Source organism: Cottoperca gobio, chromosome 5, assembly GCF_900634415.1.
Source record: "Cottoperca gobio chromosome 5, fCotGob3.1, whole genome shotgun sequence".
Classification (NCBI taxonomy): domain Eukaryota; kingdom Metazoa; phylum Chordata; class Actinopteri; order Perciformes; family Bovichtidae; genus Cottoperca; species Cottoperca gobio.
In genome coordinates, this window is record NC_041359.1 from 9,316,228 (window position 1) to 9,334,788 (window position 18,561).

Below are 18,561 nucleotides of genomic sequence, written 5' to 3' on the forward strand. Positions count from 1 at the left end.
GCGCAAGACGTGGAAAAAACTGACTGGAGAAACACATGTGAAACATGTAACATGATGTAGACAAGGTTCGAGACTGCAGTCATTAAGCATTGCACTTCCAATAAGTCACAAGACGTAGATTTTATTTTTAAACGGTCAAAATTGGAGCAGCACCGTATTATGTAATAGTTCAACAAAATGTTTAGCATTTATATAGTTCATTCAATAATCTAATCTAATCTAATCTAATCTAATAATTCAATAACACACAATCGTGTATTGAATGATTACATATTGCAGCGGTTATTTCAAAATGTTATATTATGTTATAACCAACCAGATGGGATAACTTCATCTGCACAAATGTTGTATTTTGCAAAAAATGCTAAGAAATATAGTAACACTTGATCTAGTTTTGGCCAATGAAAGATAATCTACTAATCTACTAAACTAATTGTAGATTTAAACATGTATTTTGAGTCAGTGTGACTCAGGCTTTAATGAAACAAACATTGTTTTTATGTAATGTTATAATGATGTTTATGAATGAAGACGTCAATTTTGGTCAGTTATTAAATAATACTTTCATGAAAAAAGTGAAACGCTCCTATTTCATAATAACCACTGCAATGTGTAATCATTTATTTAAAACTGTATCACATATTGCGTTCCATCTGTTTATTACAAAATGTTATTACATAAAGAAGTAAAACATTTATATAATTTTTGCATAACGTGGTGTTGTTACAGATCAGAGTTATTTTTTTAAACTTTGTAAAACTCTCTCCGGAGCCCCGGAGACTTTACACTGCACTGTTTCCACAGGTTAAGACCTCTCAAATAGACTGAGCTGAACATGATGTGCTCCTGCACAGTATGTTTTACTGCCAATATCATGCAGTTATGATGTGAAAGTTTCACAGATTGCCAAACTAACAGGCGAAATATAAACTGTGTCTCGTAATCCTACTTATAGTAACACAAAAACGCTGATTCCCATTAGAACACCCTGAGTGGCTCAGCTGCTGTTCTTCACCGCTAAACACGTCGATCACTCTGGCTCACAGTTTCTATGGCTAGTATTGTTCGGCCATGTCTGAATGTTAAAGCACTCTGTACCAAAGCTGACAGCACCCACGCATTTCCTTTACAGTGAGGTTAACAAGTATGATTCGGGGAAGTACAGCCGTAACAGTTTGTTTGTATAAGCCAGAATTCATATTCAATTTACGAAATAACATTCAGGAAGTTGTGTCAGGAACACTGTGAGCATTAAGTTAACAACATTACTGTAAATCAGTCTCTGGCCTCTTCCAAGGACAAACAGTACAATACAAATAGTATTTACATTCAAGTAGGATACAAAATACATCCTATGTGATAGAAAGTATACAGAACCATCAAAGCTGAGGTGCTGGAGGTGCTGCTGGAGAGCAGGCACAACAACATGGTGCGACAAGCAGCCACTTCAGAGATTAATGAGGGGCTGACAACTTTAATGGGGTGGAAAGGTTAAGTGACAAACATGTTGTTTGGTTTAGCTGACAATAAATTGATGACTTAGTGTGTGTGTAAAGCTTAATAAGTGTGCCTTGTTTCTATTGACATTGTAACCCTGAACTAACTCCACTAAAAGCTCCAAAACCTGACCCCGACCCTAATGCCATGAGTATGTACGGACATGATGAGGTGACTCACTTGGATGAAGGGGAACAGGAGGCCCACAGCAAAGTTACACAGCCAGTTTACTATGCCAGCAATCATGAAGGCGGCAGGTCGGTAGGACTGTTCAAACAGTTCCCCGGTCAGGACAAAGGGGATGCCACCTGACAGACGAGGGAGAAGACCATTAGTTACAACAAACCACTGACAGCAAATAACAGAAACAAAGAGCTTCGCTCAGAGCATCCTTCTGTGCTGACAAACCACACAGAGTGGAAACAAAGATTGCTCATTGTTTGTTCCTACTACAGCGTGAACATTTGTTTGGTTCCCAAAAGGCACAATAAATGCACAAAGTTAGAATAAGAGTGAGTGGGTGTCAATAGTAAAGGTGCTGTAAGCAATTCTGATCTACAATCCTTTTTGTCAAATTCAGCAAACGTCTCCTTACAGTTTATACACAGCCTCGCACTGTAAGCACTGCAGCCCTGAATGATGTAGACATCACCCGGAGGAGCTGTATGTGTAAAAGGGAAACTCCGGAAGTTTTGTGGACCTGATTCTCTTGACATTGTTCGGAGTTCATATGAGGAAAATGGCTCAAGTGCCTCGGACCGAGCCACACAACACTATTCCAGCCAATCAGCAATGTGCTCGAGGGCAGGGGCCATGGATGTATAAAGAGTAAGACAGTGGCATGAAAGTGTTGATACAAATGTGTTTTACATTTCTTTGTCAAGTTCAAACAACAATCTTTCTCCAGAGTCCACCTTTAAGTGATATTATCCCATGTTTTTCCTGCCGTCTTACCACGTAATGTAATGAATAGTAGTGCATGTCTGACCCTATAACATCAGATACCATCCCGCTTGATCTTTTCCCACATCACATCCTGTTTTTTGGAAAGAATTCAGATAAAGCTCATATTTCCGTTTCATGGCCACTTGGAAGATACAATCAGACGGAATTGAAATCGTGGGTGCATCATGTTCAACTTGTAAAATGAAAATAAACACTTGTCAAACTTTCTCTGACTCTTAGAATATATCTGAACTTCAGAATGATTGTCCAAAAAACAACATCTTAAAGGAACAGCGTGAAGGATTTAGTGGCATCTAGCGTTGAGGTTGCAGATTGTAACCATCTGAATACCCTCCGCTCCCCCCGCTGAAAAATGCAGAAGATCCTCTCTAGAGCCAGAGTTTGGTTTGTCCATTCTGGGCTACTGTAGAAACATGGCGGACTTTGTGAAGAGGCCAAGCTCCCTAGATATGAAGGGCTCATTCTAAGCTAACATCACCTAAAACTAAGAATTGTTAAGTCCTACACACTGGTCCTTTATTGCACTAACATTGCATGTAAAAATGTATTTAAACTGCCACAAGCCTTAGGTTAATAAGCTCTGCTGATAATTACGTTAACATTTGTAAAAAACAATTCAGGTTGTAAATAAAGCCATGAGTTACAGTATATCTCAAAAGTGAGTACACCCTTTAGATTTTTGCAAATATTCTGTTATATCCTTTCAGGGGATAACATTATCCTACTGAAACTTTGATATAACTTAAAGTAGTCAGTGTGCTGCTTGAATAACAGTATAGATTTATTGTCCTTTGAAAATTACTCAGTACACAGCTGTTAATGTCTAAACAGCTGGCAACAAAAGTGAGTACACCCCATAGTGAACATGTCTAAATTGTGCCCAAAGTGTCAATATTTTGTGTGACCACCATTGTTATCTAGCACTTGCTTTAACCCTCCTGGGCATGGAATTCACCAGAACTGCACAGGTTGCTTCTGGAATCTTCTTCCACTCCTCCACGACGACATCACGGAGCGCACGGATGTTGGACACCTTGCACTCCTCCACCTTCCTCTTGAGGATGCCCCACATGTGCTCAATTGGGTTTAGGTCTGGAGACATACTTGGCCAGTCCATCACCTTAACCTTCAGCTTCTTCAGCAAGGCCGTTGTCATCTTGGAGGTGTGTTTAGGGTCATTATCATGTTGGAAAACTGCCCTACGGCCCAGTTTCCGAAGAGAGGGGATCATGCTCTGCTGCAGGATGTCACAGTATATATTGGAATTCATGTGTCCCTCAATGAAATGCAGCTCCCCAGTGCCGGCAGCACTCATGCAGCCCCAGACCATGATGCTGCCACCACCATGCTTGACTGTAGGCAAAACACATTTGTCTTGGTACTCCTCACCAGGGTGCCGCCACACACGCCGGACACCATCTGACCCAAACAGGTTTATTTTGGTCTCATCAGACCACAGGACATGGTTCCAGTAACTCATGTTCTTGGATTCATTGTCTTCAGCAAACTGTTTGCGGGCTTTCTTATGCATCGGTTTCAGAAGGGGCTTCTGTCTGGGGCGACGGCCATACAAACCGATTTGATGCAGTGTGCGGCGTATGGTCTGGGCACTGACAGGCTGACATCCCACTTCTGCAACCTCTGCAGCAATGCTGGAAGCACTCGCACGTCTATTTTTGGAAACCAACCTCTGGATATGACGCTGAGCACGTGGACTCAACTTCTTTGGTCGACCCTGGCGAGGCCTGTTCCGAGTGGAACCTGTCCTGGAAAACCGCTGTATGATCTTAGCCACTGTGCTGCAACTCATTTTCATGGTGTTGGCAATCTTCTTATAGCCAAGGCCATCTTTGTGAAGCGCAATAATCCTTTTTTTCAGCCGCTCAGAGAGTTCCTTGCCATGAGGTGCCATGTTGTCCAGCATTCAGAGAGAATTGTGCCCAAAACACCAAATTTAACAGCCCTGCTTATCATTTACACCTGAATCCTTGTAACACTAACGAGTCACATGACACCAGGGCAGGAAAACAACATCATTGGGCACAATTAGGACATGTTCACTATGGGGTGTACTCACTTTTGTTGCCAGCTGTTTAGACATTAACAGCTGTGTACTGAGTAATTTTCAAAGGACAATAAATCTATACTGTTATTCAAGCAGCACACTGACTACTTTAAGTTATATCAAAGTTTCAGTAGGATAATGTTATCCCCTGAAAGGATATAACAGAATATTTGCAAAAATCTAAAGGGTGTACTCACTTTTGAGATATACTGTATGTAACTATGTTCCAATAAGGGCTGATATACCACATTCACAGTTTAAACATTTTAATATGTTGTTGAAAGTCAGAAGTTCTTCTGGCCTCTCCCCGAGTACAATGTGCAACCAACATTTCCAAACCTCCGAGAGCAGATGTTGACATTTGGATGTTTTGGTGTGCAATTACATCAAACTAGAAGGATAAAATCGAAAGAATTGGCCCACTGAGTTCAAAGTTAAAAGGTAATAATTCATGCTGAAAGATTATTGCAAACTCAGTGGAGAGCACTGGGGAGCAACTCAAACACATCGTCCCAATTTACAGGAAGATGCTGCTACAGAGTTTAGTCTAATTTAGTGGTCTAGTTATAAATAGATAAACATCTTCCCTCCTCCCCCTGAATTTGTATTTGGAAGTTTACCTTTGAAAACGTCGTACCCTGTTCAAGGTGAAAAATAATTCGGTATCCCAAAAACATTTTGTACAAATTCAACAATTGAACAAGTTCTGTAAAGATCAAACTACATCAGTGAAGGGGAAACAAACTTTTACAAATATTATTTTAAAAATGTCCTTCTCAACACAGTTCAGAGTTGACTCTCAAATAAATCCTTTGAAAGGACTGTGAAGGTACATTTTGAGTTTTTTTTATTCATTATTGAAAGTATTTTCCAAAGATGAATGCAACTTTTAAAGCAGGAACGGACAGCGCAATTGTTGCTCATCAATTCCAAAAACATATTACTAGCCATTTTAAAACAGAACAGCAGCAGGTCATGGACACACTGAATGAAGAGGGATTCATTGCTTTATGACCAAAAGGAAAAAAAGCATGCTTTAGATTAATTGTTGAAGTCGGTAATAAATAACACAAAGAATTAGGAAAAAACAAAGCAACTTAATATAAGTAAACACCAGAATGTTTTTGTATTTTGCAATCTGTAACTAATACACTTAATTTGGTCTATTAAACAAGACCTGCACCACGTGTCTTGTCAGATATCTGACACAGTTATACACTTTTTCCAAATACACAAGACTCATATAGACAGGCCTTTCAAATTTCCCTCTCGATTATAAATGCGAGAGGGCATTTATAATATTTAACACTTCAGCCATTATTATATGAACCAGTGCTGCAGGGTTTAAGAGTGGAAGAGAAGTTTGGGACATGAACAAATGTGAACATTATCATTCCCCGCCGCCAGGACACACTTGATAATATTATAACATATGTCTTATCTGGACTATGTGTAATATGGCCCTTTTTGAATAACATGACGCCTGACAGAATATTCAATATTTGCATATGGGTGTAGATAATGCTCATTATAGGGTAAAGCATGCTGTGAAAGGATGTATAGTATGTAAGCACTTTCAGGGAGCAAGCTAGCCATGTAGTATATCTCACAGTTTTCCCCACAGAGTTCCTAGTTAAACTGAATTATAATGGCTTCGCACATTAGTCGTGTACCATTATGTCCTGTACATGTGGCTGCTTTTACCATCTGAAAAATGCACACAAACATCAATGGATGTTACAGAATTGTGCAGGTTGCATTCTATCCACACTGCAGGTTATTTGTTGTCACATAATTAGCTCTGAGAATACAGTTAATGAGCTACAAGTCACAGGGGCACTTTCATTTAGAGCGGAAGAAAGGGAAGTATGGGGCTCACATTAGCCCTCAGTATCCTCTTAGACTTAATTGCTTGCGATAATAAACTATCTCATTATTTGAATGAGATGCCTTACTGTTAAACAAATGTGTTCAACTGATTACAAGTGACTGTGTGTGTGTGTGTGTGTGTGTGTGTGTGTGTGTGTGTGTGTGTGTGTGTGTGTGTGTGTGTTCAATATCCTTTAATAAAACACATTAAGGAGACCTTTCGATCTTGTCCCGTTGCCTATAGATGCTTCACTCATATGCAGATATCTGTTTAAAGAGATTAGCGTTTTTAGGTCGTTTCTGAAAAGTTCTTCCAAAGTCAAATACCACTTATTTCAATCTTCCAGATTTGTTCCTTATAGTACAGACGCAGTCTGGTTACTGTACTTAATCTGATCACAGAGGATGTAAGAGACAATAGAAATATCTCCTCTTCATTTTACAGCAACTGCATCCGACTGCGTCTGAGCAGACTTACAATACTTTATAGTTTTGGAGAAGCTCAGTTTTCCATGTCCAAACAAAGACCCTTATTTACACCCGGTATTAACATGCGATCAGGAAACATTATCTGAAGAATGACATCAGATCCACTGGCCTTTGCATTTACATCTAAAAAACGTTGTCATTATCTCAATTCTGTCCGCTTTGTGATCAGATCTCAATATGTGAATAAGGCAGGACTGAACGACTTTTCAACAATGACGGCTCCCCCTCCACTTCCAGATGTGATCTGTTTAATCCGACCACATAGTGATCACACGTGCGTTTAGTACATTAGCATGCATTTCTCCACATACAGATCGCATGTTTATGCCATGTCTAAATGAGGTGTAAAACTTGAGGCTTGAAGAAGTTTTTTAAAGCTTAGTCTTAGCGTGGGCAAAAATATAAAACAGAGAAAAATATGTATTTGCTGGCTTAGTATGAGCGTACTGTAGCCAAAGACAGATAATAAAAGAAAGTGAACTGAACATTAGAGCTTCTGATATTATTAGTCCCAGGTATATAAATATCATCTGCAGGGATTTTGCTTTGTGGCTTCCCAGTAAAAACGTAACATTATTTGCAATATGAACACATACTTCGCTGAACAGTCTATGTATTCCTCTAATATTGCCAACAAAATAAATCTTGAGCAAAGTGTAAATGCCAGCAGCGGTCGTTACTGACACAGTACTGCTCCAAAGGTCAAATATAATACATGCATTAATGCCTGTCACGTGGGATCACAAAGTGCGTGGGCACTATCTGTGTCAGTAGCTATATCCGGCTTCTTTCGACTGTTAGGAATCCCTCCAACAGAGCAGAAGCAACTTTAATCAATAGAAATGTTTCTAATGACAAGAGCAGGACAAGCAAGCAACAGGAAACATTAGGAAGAGATTTTTGTCTGGATGCAGCCACAACAACAATGATCCCAGTTCATCCAAGAGAGGACAAATCTGCTTCACACATGATGCAGGGAGGGGGCGGCTGTGTGTGTGTGTGTGTGTGTGTGTGTGTGTGTGTGTGTGTGTGTGTGTGTGTGTGTGTGTGTGTGTGTGTGTGTGTGTGTGTTTGGTTTAGATCTGTTCCGAGATAATCCTCTCAGCACAAAGTAGTGTTTTCCAGGGACTTGTGTGCCTGTGTGTGGTGTGTGTGTGTGTGTGTGTGTGTGTGTGTGTGTGTGTGTGTGTGTGTGTGTGTGTGTGTGTGTGTGTGTGTGTGTGCAAGAGGGAGACAGAGAGAGGAGAGAAAGGTCAGTTGAAAAATAAACTGATGGTTCGTGACACAACAATCTACTTTAGATTTCTATTTCTGAACATCGCTGCTAAATCAGGCCTCTGCTAGCATCACAACCTTAGCTTCACACTGTACTTGTCATATTTCACACAATTCCGATCTATTTTGTTGAAAGGGTTTTTACAGCTATGTTGCCACAGCATGTTCTATGTCTTGCTGCTGTGAGCCCAGGGACTGCACACCAAGTAGTCCATGTATGTTATTTGGCCAGCATATGTTTGGGCCTCAGATGAGACAGCATGTGTTGAATCATTTGGGATGAAAATATGCAGGTTTGCCTTCCAGCCAAACACCACAGCACCACACTGACTGACAAGCAGAGAGTAAACGACTAATTAAATGAAAACCCTGTTTTGTTACAACACTCTATTAAACCAATAATCCATATTTGTTTCGTAAGAATTCAAAGGCCTATAAATGGTGTTGTGATTCTTCTTTTTCACCTATTTGTATTCCACATTCATTTCCACCAGCGCCACATTGAGAAAATGTATTTATTTTATGTGTTTTTGTTTCTTGCTGGAGGGATTTACATATATGAATGTCAAACTGGCTAATGAATCATCCAATAAAACATTTCTTATATTATAATCTGTTCGATGTGGAACACAGCAGGGCAGGTGGGCGAGTCCCACAATAACTTCTCAAAAACATATTAATGGTGAACGGATAATTATTGGTGGTGACAGATTTAAAAGCCTGAATTAGAGAATATCTAAATCACATCAACAGCCCAAACTGACATAATAACACAAAGTTGATCAGACAGAAATTAAACATTATTTTCGGTTTGGATTTGTGACAAGAGCTTGTGCGCTGCCTTCTGTTTCAGCTTGACCTCATAAACCATCACATTTTCAGGGGGGGGTGGGGGCAGCCACACTCGACCAGTGCCAAAGCCTTGATGTGTTGTGCCTCGGGCAGAGAGGCACAGATGACAGGACAGCGGAGAGAAGGCAGCACCAGAGGCCACTGCTTTTTTTTACTCGCAATTGATTGTGACAGGGGTTTAAACTAGCTCATCTGTATAGTTTATCAGTGTACCAGCAATCATATAGAGAAGGTTAGGATTATAATCCACTTTTATAATACCCCACATTATAAACACAGAACACATAAATAAATACAGAACTATTAATGATTAGATTTGTATTTGCTGGCACATTTTTGATCTAAAGGGATACTTTTGCCTTTGCAGTGACTTGTGTGGTTTGCTCCACTGCTCACAGATGTGTGTGATATTATCCAACGACAACAAGCACACTATAAAAAATGACTAATTATATAATAGGATACTAATTTCACACTAGCAGAATACTGCCATGTCACACATACAGTGGCATGAGCAGAGTGCAGACACACAACACACATGTCAGAGCTGGCATGACAGGAGATCTGCAGCATCATCTGTGAGTTTACTACATTTTAAATTAAAAGCTTTACATACTTTAAAATCATTAATAATATAACATCAAGCAAAAAGGAGCATTTCAATGTAATATTTAGACATATCACGGCAGGATCAGAAAGTGTTGTGTGCTGCACCAGTAACAAACTTTCTATAATGCTGAGCAGTATGAAGGGGTTTACGTTTCGAGGACTACAAAATAAACTAAACCCTGTGTTTTCTTTATCATTCCAGATATATTTTTAGCAAATTGTACTGTAAGTTACCAAGGAGTATTAGTGTATGTGTATTTTATTGTATATCAGATACAAATACATTCACATACTATTTAAGGGGAGGTGTAGAGTAGGAAGAATACAGTGATGGTGTAACTTCATTGCACCGACCACTTGCAGTGTTCAAAAAAGAAAAATAGAAGTCGACAAAATGTGATAAGCGGAAGATGATCTGGAGCCTTACACACCGACAATGATGAGAGAAAGATCCTTTGAGAAACTGTGTGACACGCATGTTTCGATAGCAAGACGTGAGGGTGTTGCTGCGCTCACTGCAGTTCATTTCAGCACATAAATAATGTCATTACAGCAGATTAACTTCAATTGAACCAGCCTTCTGAGTAAACAGTAATAAATCATCCTCAGACAAATATATATGTATTTACAGCAAAGCCACAGGAATCTGCAGTCCTGTTTGAAGACTGGTGGATAACTCAAGTGTTTGCTTTAGAGAAACTCACTTTACACAGCATGAGCTGGTGCCTTCTGAAATAACTTACAACTCCCTTTGATAATCAGTCGAACACTGTAAAAACATATCACCGTATCAGTAATCAGTTCTTTTTATGAGGCAAATGACAGATTAGAAAACATGTGAACTGCATCACATTCAGATGTGCTGACACATATTTGGGTAGGGATGAGTAGGCTTCCATGTGTCCTGATTTTGGATAGAGGTTTACCCTCATTACGGACATCTCAGTTCTCCTGATGCTGGCCTTAAGGCAAAGGAGTGAAGAGGATTCCTAAGCCGAAGTCTCATTGGATAGACACACCCTTTCTTCTTTTGGTTGATGTTTTGTTGTTGTGGGTTTTTTTGTTAGCCAGGACGCTTCTTCTTTACATTGCCTTTTCTTCTCAACATTCACAGAGGTTCAGTCAATAAAAAATATCCAACTATTTCTACACAACATGGTAACACTGAGAAGAAGATTGGCAGGTAATAGCCATACCTTCATTACTCCAACTTCATACTCTAGCTGACCTTTGGATGTTTGTTTGTCTTGCTGATGGTCAATTGGGCTGTTGGATAATAATAAAAAAACGATTATAGTGGAATTAACAGCGGAGGGGGAGAGGAAGGCCAGGATTAAAATCCAGTGACAATAAAACCAAGGTTGCTGGCACAGTAAGCCAGGAGGATACTGTTTGGAGCACATGTGGAGCTTTCAGTCACAAAGGAATAAATGTCCTACCTCAGGAGCGTCCTCCATTATAAATGAGTGTATAGGGTCAGGGATACTGCGGAGCTACGATAGCGTTCCTCTTGCTAGTGAGAGCATTGGTGCAGCTGAAATAAATCTGAGGTCGAGGTGCAATCAAACCAGGGACAACTAAGAATTACATGTAATTATTGAGATTTATGATGAGTTATGTGTTGATGCTCAATGTTAATGTGGCAAAGCGCACAATAAAGTAGGTGCTTGATGTTTTCACTGATAAATCGAAACGACACATTACTCAAACCACAGTATGGCAAGACAGGGATATTAAATAGAAGCAATTGTATATCTGTGTACTATAAAGATACGATAAATAACAAGAAATGGTAAACGCAATGATGATTAGAGTCACCTAATACCTGAAAACGCACCCACACACAAATCAATTCAGGTGTTCAGGGACCAATTCTGTCTAACAAAGCCATAAACCACTTTTGCTCTTCTAATTTAATCTTGAATCTAACGCTGCTGCCGCAGATCATTAGGTTTCACCTTGGCTTTAGTTCAGGCTCGCCTTTGACATTTCCGTTTATTTTGCTTTCGGCTCTTAAAAAGCAGCAAATGCCACTCTTGTCAGCATGTGTTCACAACTCAGCCCTGATATCTATCATTACCTGCTAACTCTCACAACAGCAAGTCTGGCTGCCCAACATGTTTGTTCTCATGAAAAGGTGATTCATGTTGTTTAATGGTCTTATCCTCTCTGACCTGTCGGTCAGCACGTTGTAACCCCCTCTCTGTCTGACGTCCACCTATATGGTCTTTTCTCTTCCCAGGAGAATTGAGTGAATACAACATACAACTCTAAGGGTCTGCTCCACCATGCTGTGACTACAACCACTGCAAAATAAATAGTTGCCAGTTATCCTACCTTTCTGTTAGAAATGCATTCCCCGGTGCAAAGCTGTAGTAAAAACAGTCAAACCGTTTAGGTTTGCACAACCTGGTCTCCTAAAAATGACGTCCCTATACAACCAAGTTGCATTGTCAGTTAGTGAGATACACAATTACTATAAAAAAGACAAAACAACATAAAGAGGCTAAATAACTATAAAGTGTGTGTGTGCTATGTATGAGAGGAGGTGCGGCTCTTTGCATGTCTGTGCCCAGGTGACCATTGTCTCAAAATCCTACATGTGGAGTCAAACAAACAAAGGACTTTCAACCAAGAGACTCCTGTTTGTGTCTTGTGTGAATCAAAAAGTCTACTTTTTTTATTTTAATCTGTAAATTCCTGTAAACATAACCAAATATTTTGGTTGCATTTTTTTGTTTTGTTTCAATTTATAATGTTAACCAGGTATTTACAACTGCCACTCCGGATGAAAATACATATCTCGAAATGTAAGTGAGAATGCAGTTTAGTTGAATGGGAACGTAGTTTTGTAGGAGACAGGGTTGCATATTTATTACCTCATATCCTAAGCTGGCACAAAGTGTGCAGAGTGGTGCATACTTGTTCCAGCTTTAAGTTTTACAGTTTAATTTACAAAGTTTGGGTTTGGAGTCGGGTTCGTTTTGGATTATTATGTAACGTAATAGGAAAATGATAAGACTCTGTCATTGGTCAATGTGTGTCATGTGTTACAAGTAGATACGCAATGCCAACTGGGAAGTGTTGAGAGAGACAGAGGAGCCGATGAAGGCTCTGTGGCGAAATGCATAAGCATATTTCAATTGTGATGTGAGCCCAATAAACAAGTGAAATGTGAGAACTGTATTTTTTCCTCCTTGATTAGGAAATCTGAGATGTGCTACCTTTTAACATATTAGCCGATGCATTGCATTAGCCGGCGAGTTAACAGTCAGTAATGGTTGAAATAAAGCAATAACTTTAAATAGCTGCAAAGTAACTTAACTAGTAACTGTCAAAATGTGTAATAGAGAAAAAAGTAAAGTATGTACCTTGGAAATGTAGTTGAGTAGAAGTATAGAGCAGTCGCAAATGGAAACAATACACTTAATTACATTCCACCACTTGTTACTGTATGTACTGTAAGTGTACTATGTGAGACCTATATAATATCATGATGTATGTAAGAAATAGCTTAAAGTTACTATTTGTTAATAATATGTCAAATGACTCCCTGTAATGTGCAAGAAATACTAAAATACTGCGGATGCCGACACTATACTGCTTAATGCAGCTCATTGGAAATGCTCAACGTGGCATCTACTTTAATGCTTGGGGAGTGAGAAGAAGCATAATTAGCTTGAATAGTTAGGCTGCTTCTTGCATAAATTAAGAAACATAAATTAACTGTCATACTCAATATGGACTAATAACATTCAAAACGGGTGGATCTGTACACATGCATTTTATTTAAATCATGGGACAAATATTATGATGTAAAAATGTATTCAAGAAGAGGAAAAAGAAAACAAAGCCAGGGAGCATCTGTATCTCCTGATCTGCCTGTAAACAGAGAGGGCCATAATCTACTTTACAATTTACATTAGGACAATGAAGGCCGCGGTGAGATTTGACAGGACACAACATGTATCACTGAACAATGCGTATCTATAGTGACTGCCTCAGTTGCTCTTTAATATTCAACTCCAGGCAGTGTCTCACCAAAGTGCACAAAAGAATATAATTTGCATTTTATCTCACAAATTAAATTCAGAAACACCAGGTGGGCTTATTTGTTTTAGACTGCAAATTAACAGATCGTGTGATATATTGGAAGGGCAGGGACCTATAGCGCCCATAGGGCAACAGCTGACAGAGAAGGTGGGTAGCGTGAGAGGTGTCAGAGATTTCAAAGGACCAGATCATGTAATTGTACAGATGTTGAAGGTAAAACATCTGAGACTCGGCACCTTGCCGGCCTGTGGTCAATGTGAAACTGTTTATTTGGTGCAAAAAGGACTGAAGGCTACAGTTAAAGCTTCAGCTAAAATGCCATAACGTTAAGGCACATACCAAAGATGGTCGCTCCCTCCACTGGCTTCTATTAAAGGTAGAGAAGCAAGAGTTCCTGTTCACATCAAATGTCCGTCAGCCACCTGCTTACAATCCAAGAAATGTTCTTTAAATGCAGCATTAGTAGTGAAATTAGCTTTTACATAAATGATAATATCATAATCATGATGACATTTAGTGTGCATGTGCATTATGAGCTGATGCTAATATCTAAGAGTTATGATTTAAAAACAGTGAGTGCCTTTCTGCGACGGAGACAGAACATTGAGTGTTTTGCTCACCACACCACCGAGGTTGGTGGAATTATTTTTTCTGTAAATCATGGTGGTCCGCTCTTTAGCAGTGTCAGAGACATCAGATGTAGAAAGATAGCAACAATTCGCAAATAGTATTTACATGATTGGTAAAAAAAAAAAAAGGTTTTAAGTGCAGTTCATCTGTCAGGGTAAGTGTTCAGATTCCAGTTTTTAAACCGTGATAAAGTGGCAGGGCAGGGACCTATAGCGCTTATAGGACAACAGCTGAAAGGGTGAGGGTGAGAGGGGCCAGATTTATTTTTTGTGCTTTGGATTGTGCATTTGTGATATAGTGATTCAACTGATGGGACAGGGGGGCAATAATCTTGGATGATTTATTGACTATGTTCTGCAGTTCTTTGCGTGTGCGACTGTCTGTGCTGCAGTACCAAACTGTTATGGATGAGGTGAGTATGCTCTCTATGGTGGCTGTGTATAACTGAAGGAGGAGGCTTTGGATTATTTAGAAGTTTCTTTGCTGGACTTTCTTGTTGCTGATTTGTGCGCCAAGAAATATGGTGCCTGTTTTGTTAGTCCTCTTTTTTGTTCTTATGATGTGAGACAAAACAGCACCCACAGGAGCCCTGTCTAGGACAGCGAATGCTCGTGCCTAAGTGCCGCCTTAGTGAGATCCGAAAATGCTGACTCGACATGTTTCGATTATCCAGAAGAAATGAGGTTTGAAGTTTGGGTTTAAAGTAAAAGTCACAGCTTCACAAATAATCTCACTGCATAAACCTGAAGTATTTGTGAAACAACTCAGATCTGTGTAGAAAAAACACAGAAGGTCAATTAATGTAACGTCTCAGTGTGTCGGAAGATTTGAATGATTCATTCAATTGGAACAAGCTGTGCGTCCTGTGCATACAATTGCTTGACAGGTAGAAAAGTAAAGATAATCTTTTGGCAATACAAGGAGCGCTTATGCCTTCACATTTTCCATGTGTCTATATGTATATTTCTTTCTCTTAGTCATGCTCTACCTCAGCACCCTAGCACCCAGAGCATTTACCTCTACTTCCTATGCCAGCGAGCGTCGATCTAAGAAGAGCAGACTAGACAGTCACAGGGGAAAAGACGAGAGAGAAAAGGTTGGGACACATGGGGTTTTAAAGAAAGCGTTCCTTGAAGTCACCTTATCTAAAATTGAGTATACAATCCCAAAAGTTTGGCAGCAAAACACATTAAAATTCAGTTTAATTCAGTTTTTACTCCTTTCCAGCAAGGGTATAAAATGCTTGCATACTTTTGTGTATCCCACAATTCACTGCTGTGGGTGGGAGGTTGCATGAGCCAGACACTTTAAGTGTTCTATAACTAAAGAAAAAACCTCACATCATAAGTTATTTGATGTTTAAATCTAAAATGTTAATTTCATCTTCTTCCATTGCTTCATTGTTTGTTTATAGCCCTGCTCTAGTCGTCAAAACAAAGCTTTAAAGCATTTGAATTATTGTTAATTATCAGGGACAGATGAAAAGCATCAGCCCTAATTGATAAGGAAAATGAAGAGCACTTTCTTTTTTAGGGGTCAACGCTGTTGTTTGGCTGTTAGTGCTGTTCGTTTTCAGTTTCCATTGATCGCTCAACGTTGCTCTCTTGCTGGAGAACAGAAAGGCTCGCTTTTTTAGATCACAAAATGTACTTACTGAAGGGAAGAAATAAAGGGAGTGAAACAGGGAGAAAAAAAATAAGAAAAACTGAGTTACACACAGTTTGATGTGTGGGGTGAAGTTTATTTTCATCCTCAGTAACAGTCTAATATGTTATCTGTTTTACGTGACAAGTGAGTCACCAGGATTAATTAATATAATTTTTCATCTGTGAAATGAGCACACACCAATGGCACATTATGATCAGATCTGAAAGTATGATGAACAAGGACCGCTGTGCCGAGTATCTGTGGGATTAGTCTGGCATTGCCGGATCTTTCTCCACAGATTTGCACTGCTGACAGAGCAGGCTGAACACACACTCACACATACAATAAAGACGAGGTGAATGGTCGCCCTATGATGTACAACGACAGTATGTAGAGGTGTGAAAGAAGTCATCAATCTGAGATGCACTCACGTTTCATTTTCGCGTGGCTTTTTTTTCTCTATAAAACTGTTTTACAAAATGGTGCTTCAGAAATGTCGCTTCGGCCAGTACTTTCTGCTTCATTTCATGTCGTATTCTTATTGGTTGGTTTGTACACATTGCAAGAATTTGTACGAAAGGTGCTATACAAATAAAGTTTATTAGTATTATTATTATTATTACTGCGACCATAGTAGACTGTCATAGTTTGACGCATAGGGCTACCCAGACCCAAACTGACAATAAAACTGTTTTCTTGAAGAATAATGCTGGAAAACAATGAAAAAAACATATTTTACATTACAAACAACACTTTCTAATGAAGGAAACTGTCACTCTTGAATCGTTTTCTATCCCTTCACACAAACAATACCTTTTAAAAAGATATATTTAATGGTCTTTTTGTTGATAATAAAAATGTAAAATAACACAGCTTTTACCTTTACGTTTTTCATAGTTGACCTTATGATACATGGCTTTTATCTGACAGCAGTAATTTGTTGCAGTGGAAAGTATAGGGTTTACTCTCACTATCCTTCCACCTAAACAGTATCTCAAATAGAAAGCAACCCAAATACTAAACTGCAGCCTGTAATTCAAAACGTCTGTCACATTGGTAACATTACTGCTGAAAAAACAGTTTTCTTACGACTTATGGATTCTATTAAACATTTCACTAGACTGCAGTTTTATGAGACGTGTATTTTCCATGTTGCCTTACATTCTGTTGCATTTTGCTCTGCTATCATCTGAATGAGTCTCTTGGTTCACTTGATAACAGCTCTGCCATCTGAGTGGTTTTCCCACAGTCCCCGGGTTCAGGTATCATTAATCATCAAGTGACTGCTGTGGCCGCCTGTGACATTACCCTCCGGTGCAGACTCTTTAACATAGCTCGTTGTTTTTGTCTCATCCCACAACTGTAAGGCTATATATGATTTTGAAGATGAATTAAATACTGCAGGGGAAAAAGGTAATAATGATGTGATGCCACAGATATGTGTCAAGTGATTCTGAAAGTGGGCTCCGTGGCACTGTATCAGCAAAATCATTAATATATATATTATACAATTGTACTGTATCATTAAAAAAGGTGCAAATCTACAGATGGGGACCATTTGTGGTAATAACGCAGGCATATTAGGTCCATTACTTTCACCCATGTTAACTTTGGGCCAATAGAAACTCTGATATGATTTTGACACCCAGCAACACATTCATTATTTTTTAAATTGAAGCACTTACTGAAAGTCAGCCTGTGCTGCCTATTTCTATGTTTATAGAGTTGGGACATGTTTTTTGGCTCAGAGTGAGTGCTCCTTGGTTTGTTGGTTTTCTGGGGGCGTGTCAGAGTGAGCGCTCTCTACTTTGCTAGGATCTTTGTAAACAGAGCACGGAGATCAACACGTGGAGCAGAGACGCCATGTAAACTGTGTTCGTGTCTATGATGCTTGAGCCTTGGAGACTATTTGTCTGTGAGTTATTCATGTGCAATTTGGATGTGTTATGTGCAGAGTGTTGCTGAAGCTAGTTTAATGTGTGCTAATTTAGCTAATGGTCATCTGTGCTATTTCTAGCTAATAGTGATGCCTAATGATAGCTAATTCTTTTAATAGACGGAATCGGAGTTTCGGGCTTCCGGTGGAATCGCAATGCATGCTGGTGTGGCAAGCCTAGAAAAGTGAGCACCAACTCTACAAAGGCCGCCATATTGGATTTCTTCTCTGCGTGTTTACATTGTATTTGGCTAGTTTTTAGTGTGTAATCATCCCTCTTCTAGTTATGGGATTTGGACACCGAAATTGTGTGGTGAAAGGATGTTCAAACAGTGGGAGAAAGCTAAATAAATGGGCAGAATCTCATTGTGAGCTTCACGATTGCAAAAATTGCGACTGCAAGCCCCCGTTCAAACTATTTCCATTTCCAACAGCACTAACGAACAATGATAGAAGGCTAGCATGGACCAAAGCTGTAAAGAGACAGGATTACAATGGGAAGTCTTGGGAGCCCAAGAAATCTTCGCGGATTTGCAGTGAGCATTTCATGCAAGGAAAACCAACAAATGAATTCCCTGATCCTGAACTCGACCTGGGGTATGTAGTCTATCTACTTGATTTATATATTGACAAATGTACTTTCTATATATTGAGTTTTATAATAATTAACAAA

General features: G+C 39.3%; 1 protein-coding gene across 2 annotated transcripts in view; it reads right to left on the reverse strand.

Moving 5' to 3' along the window:
- slc2a9l2 (solute carrier family 2 member 9, like 2) overlaps positions 1-18,561 on the reverse strand; it is a 102,939-nt gene that overhangs the window by 16,455 nt on the left and 67,923 nt on the right. For both annotated transcript variants that reach the window (XM_029431730.1, XM_029431729.1), the window contains exon 12: positions 1,678-1,805. In XM_029431730.1, coding sequence (XP_029287590.1) covers positions 1,678-1,805 — 128 coding nt within the window. The remainder of the gene's footprint in view (positions 1-1,677; positions 1,806-18,561) is intronic.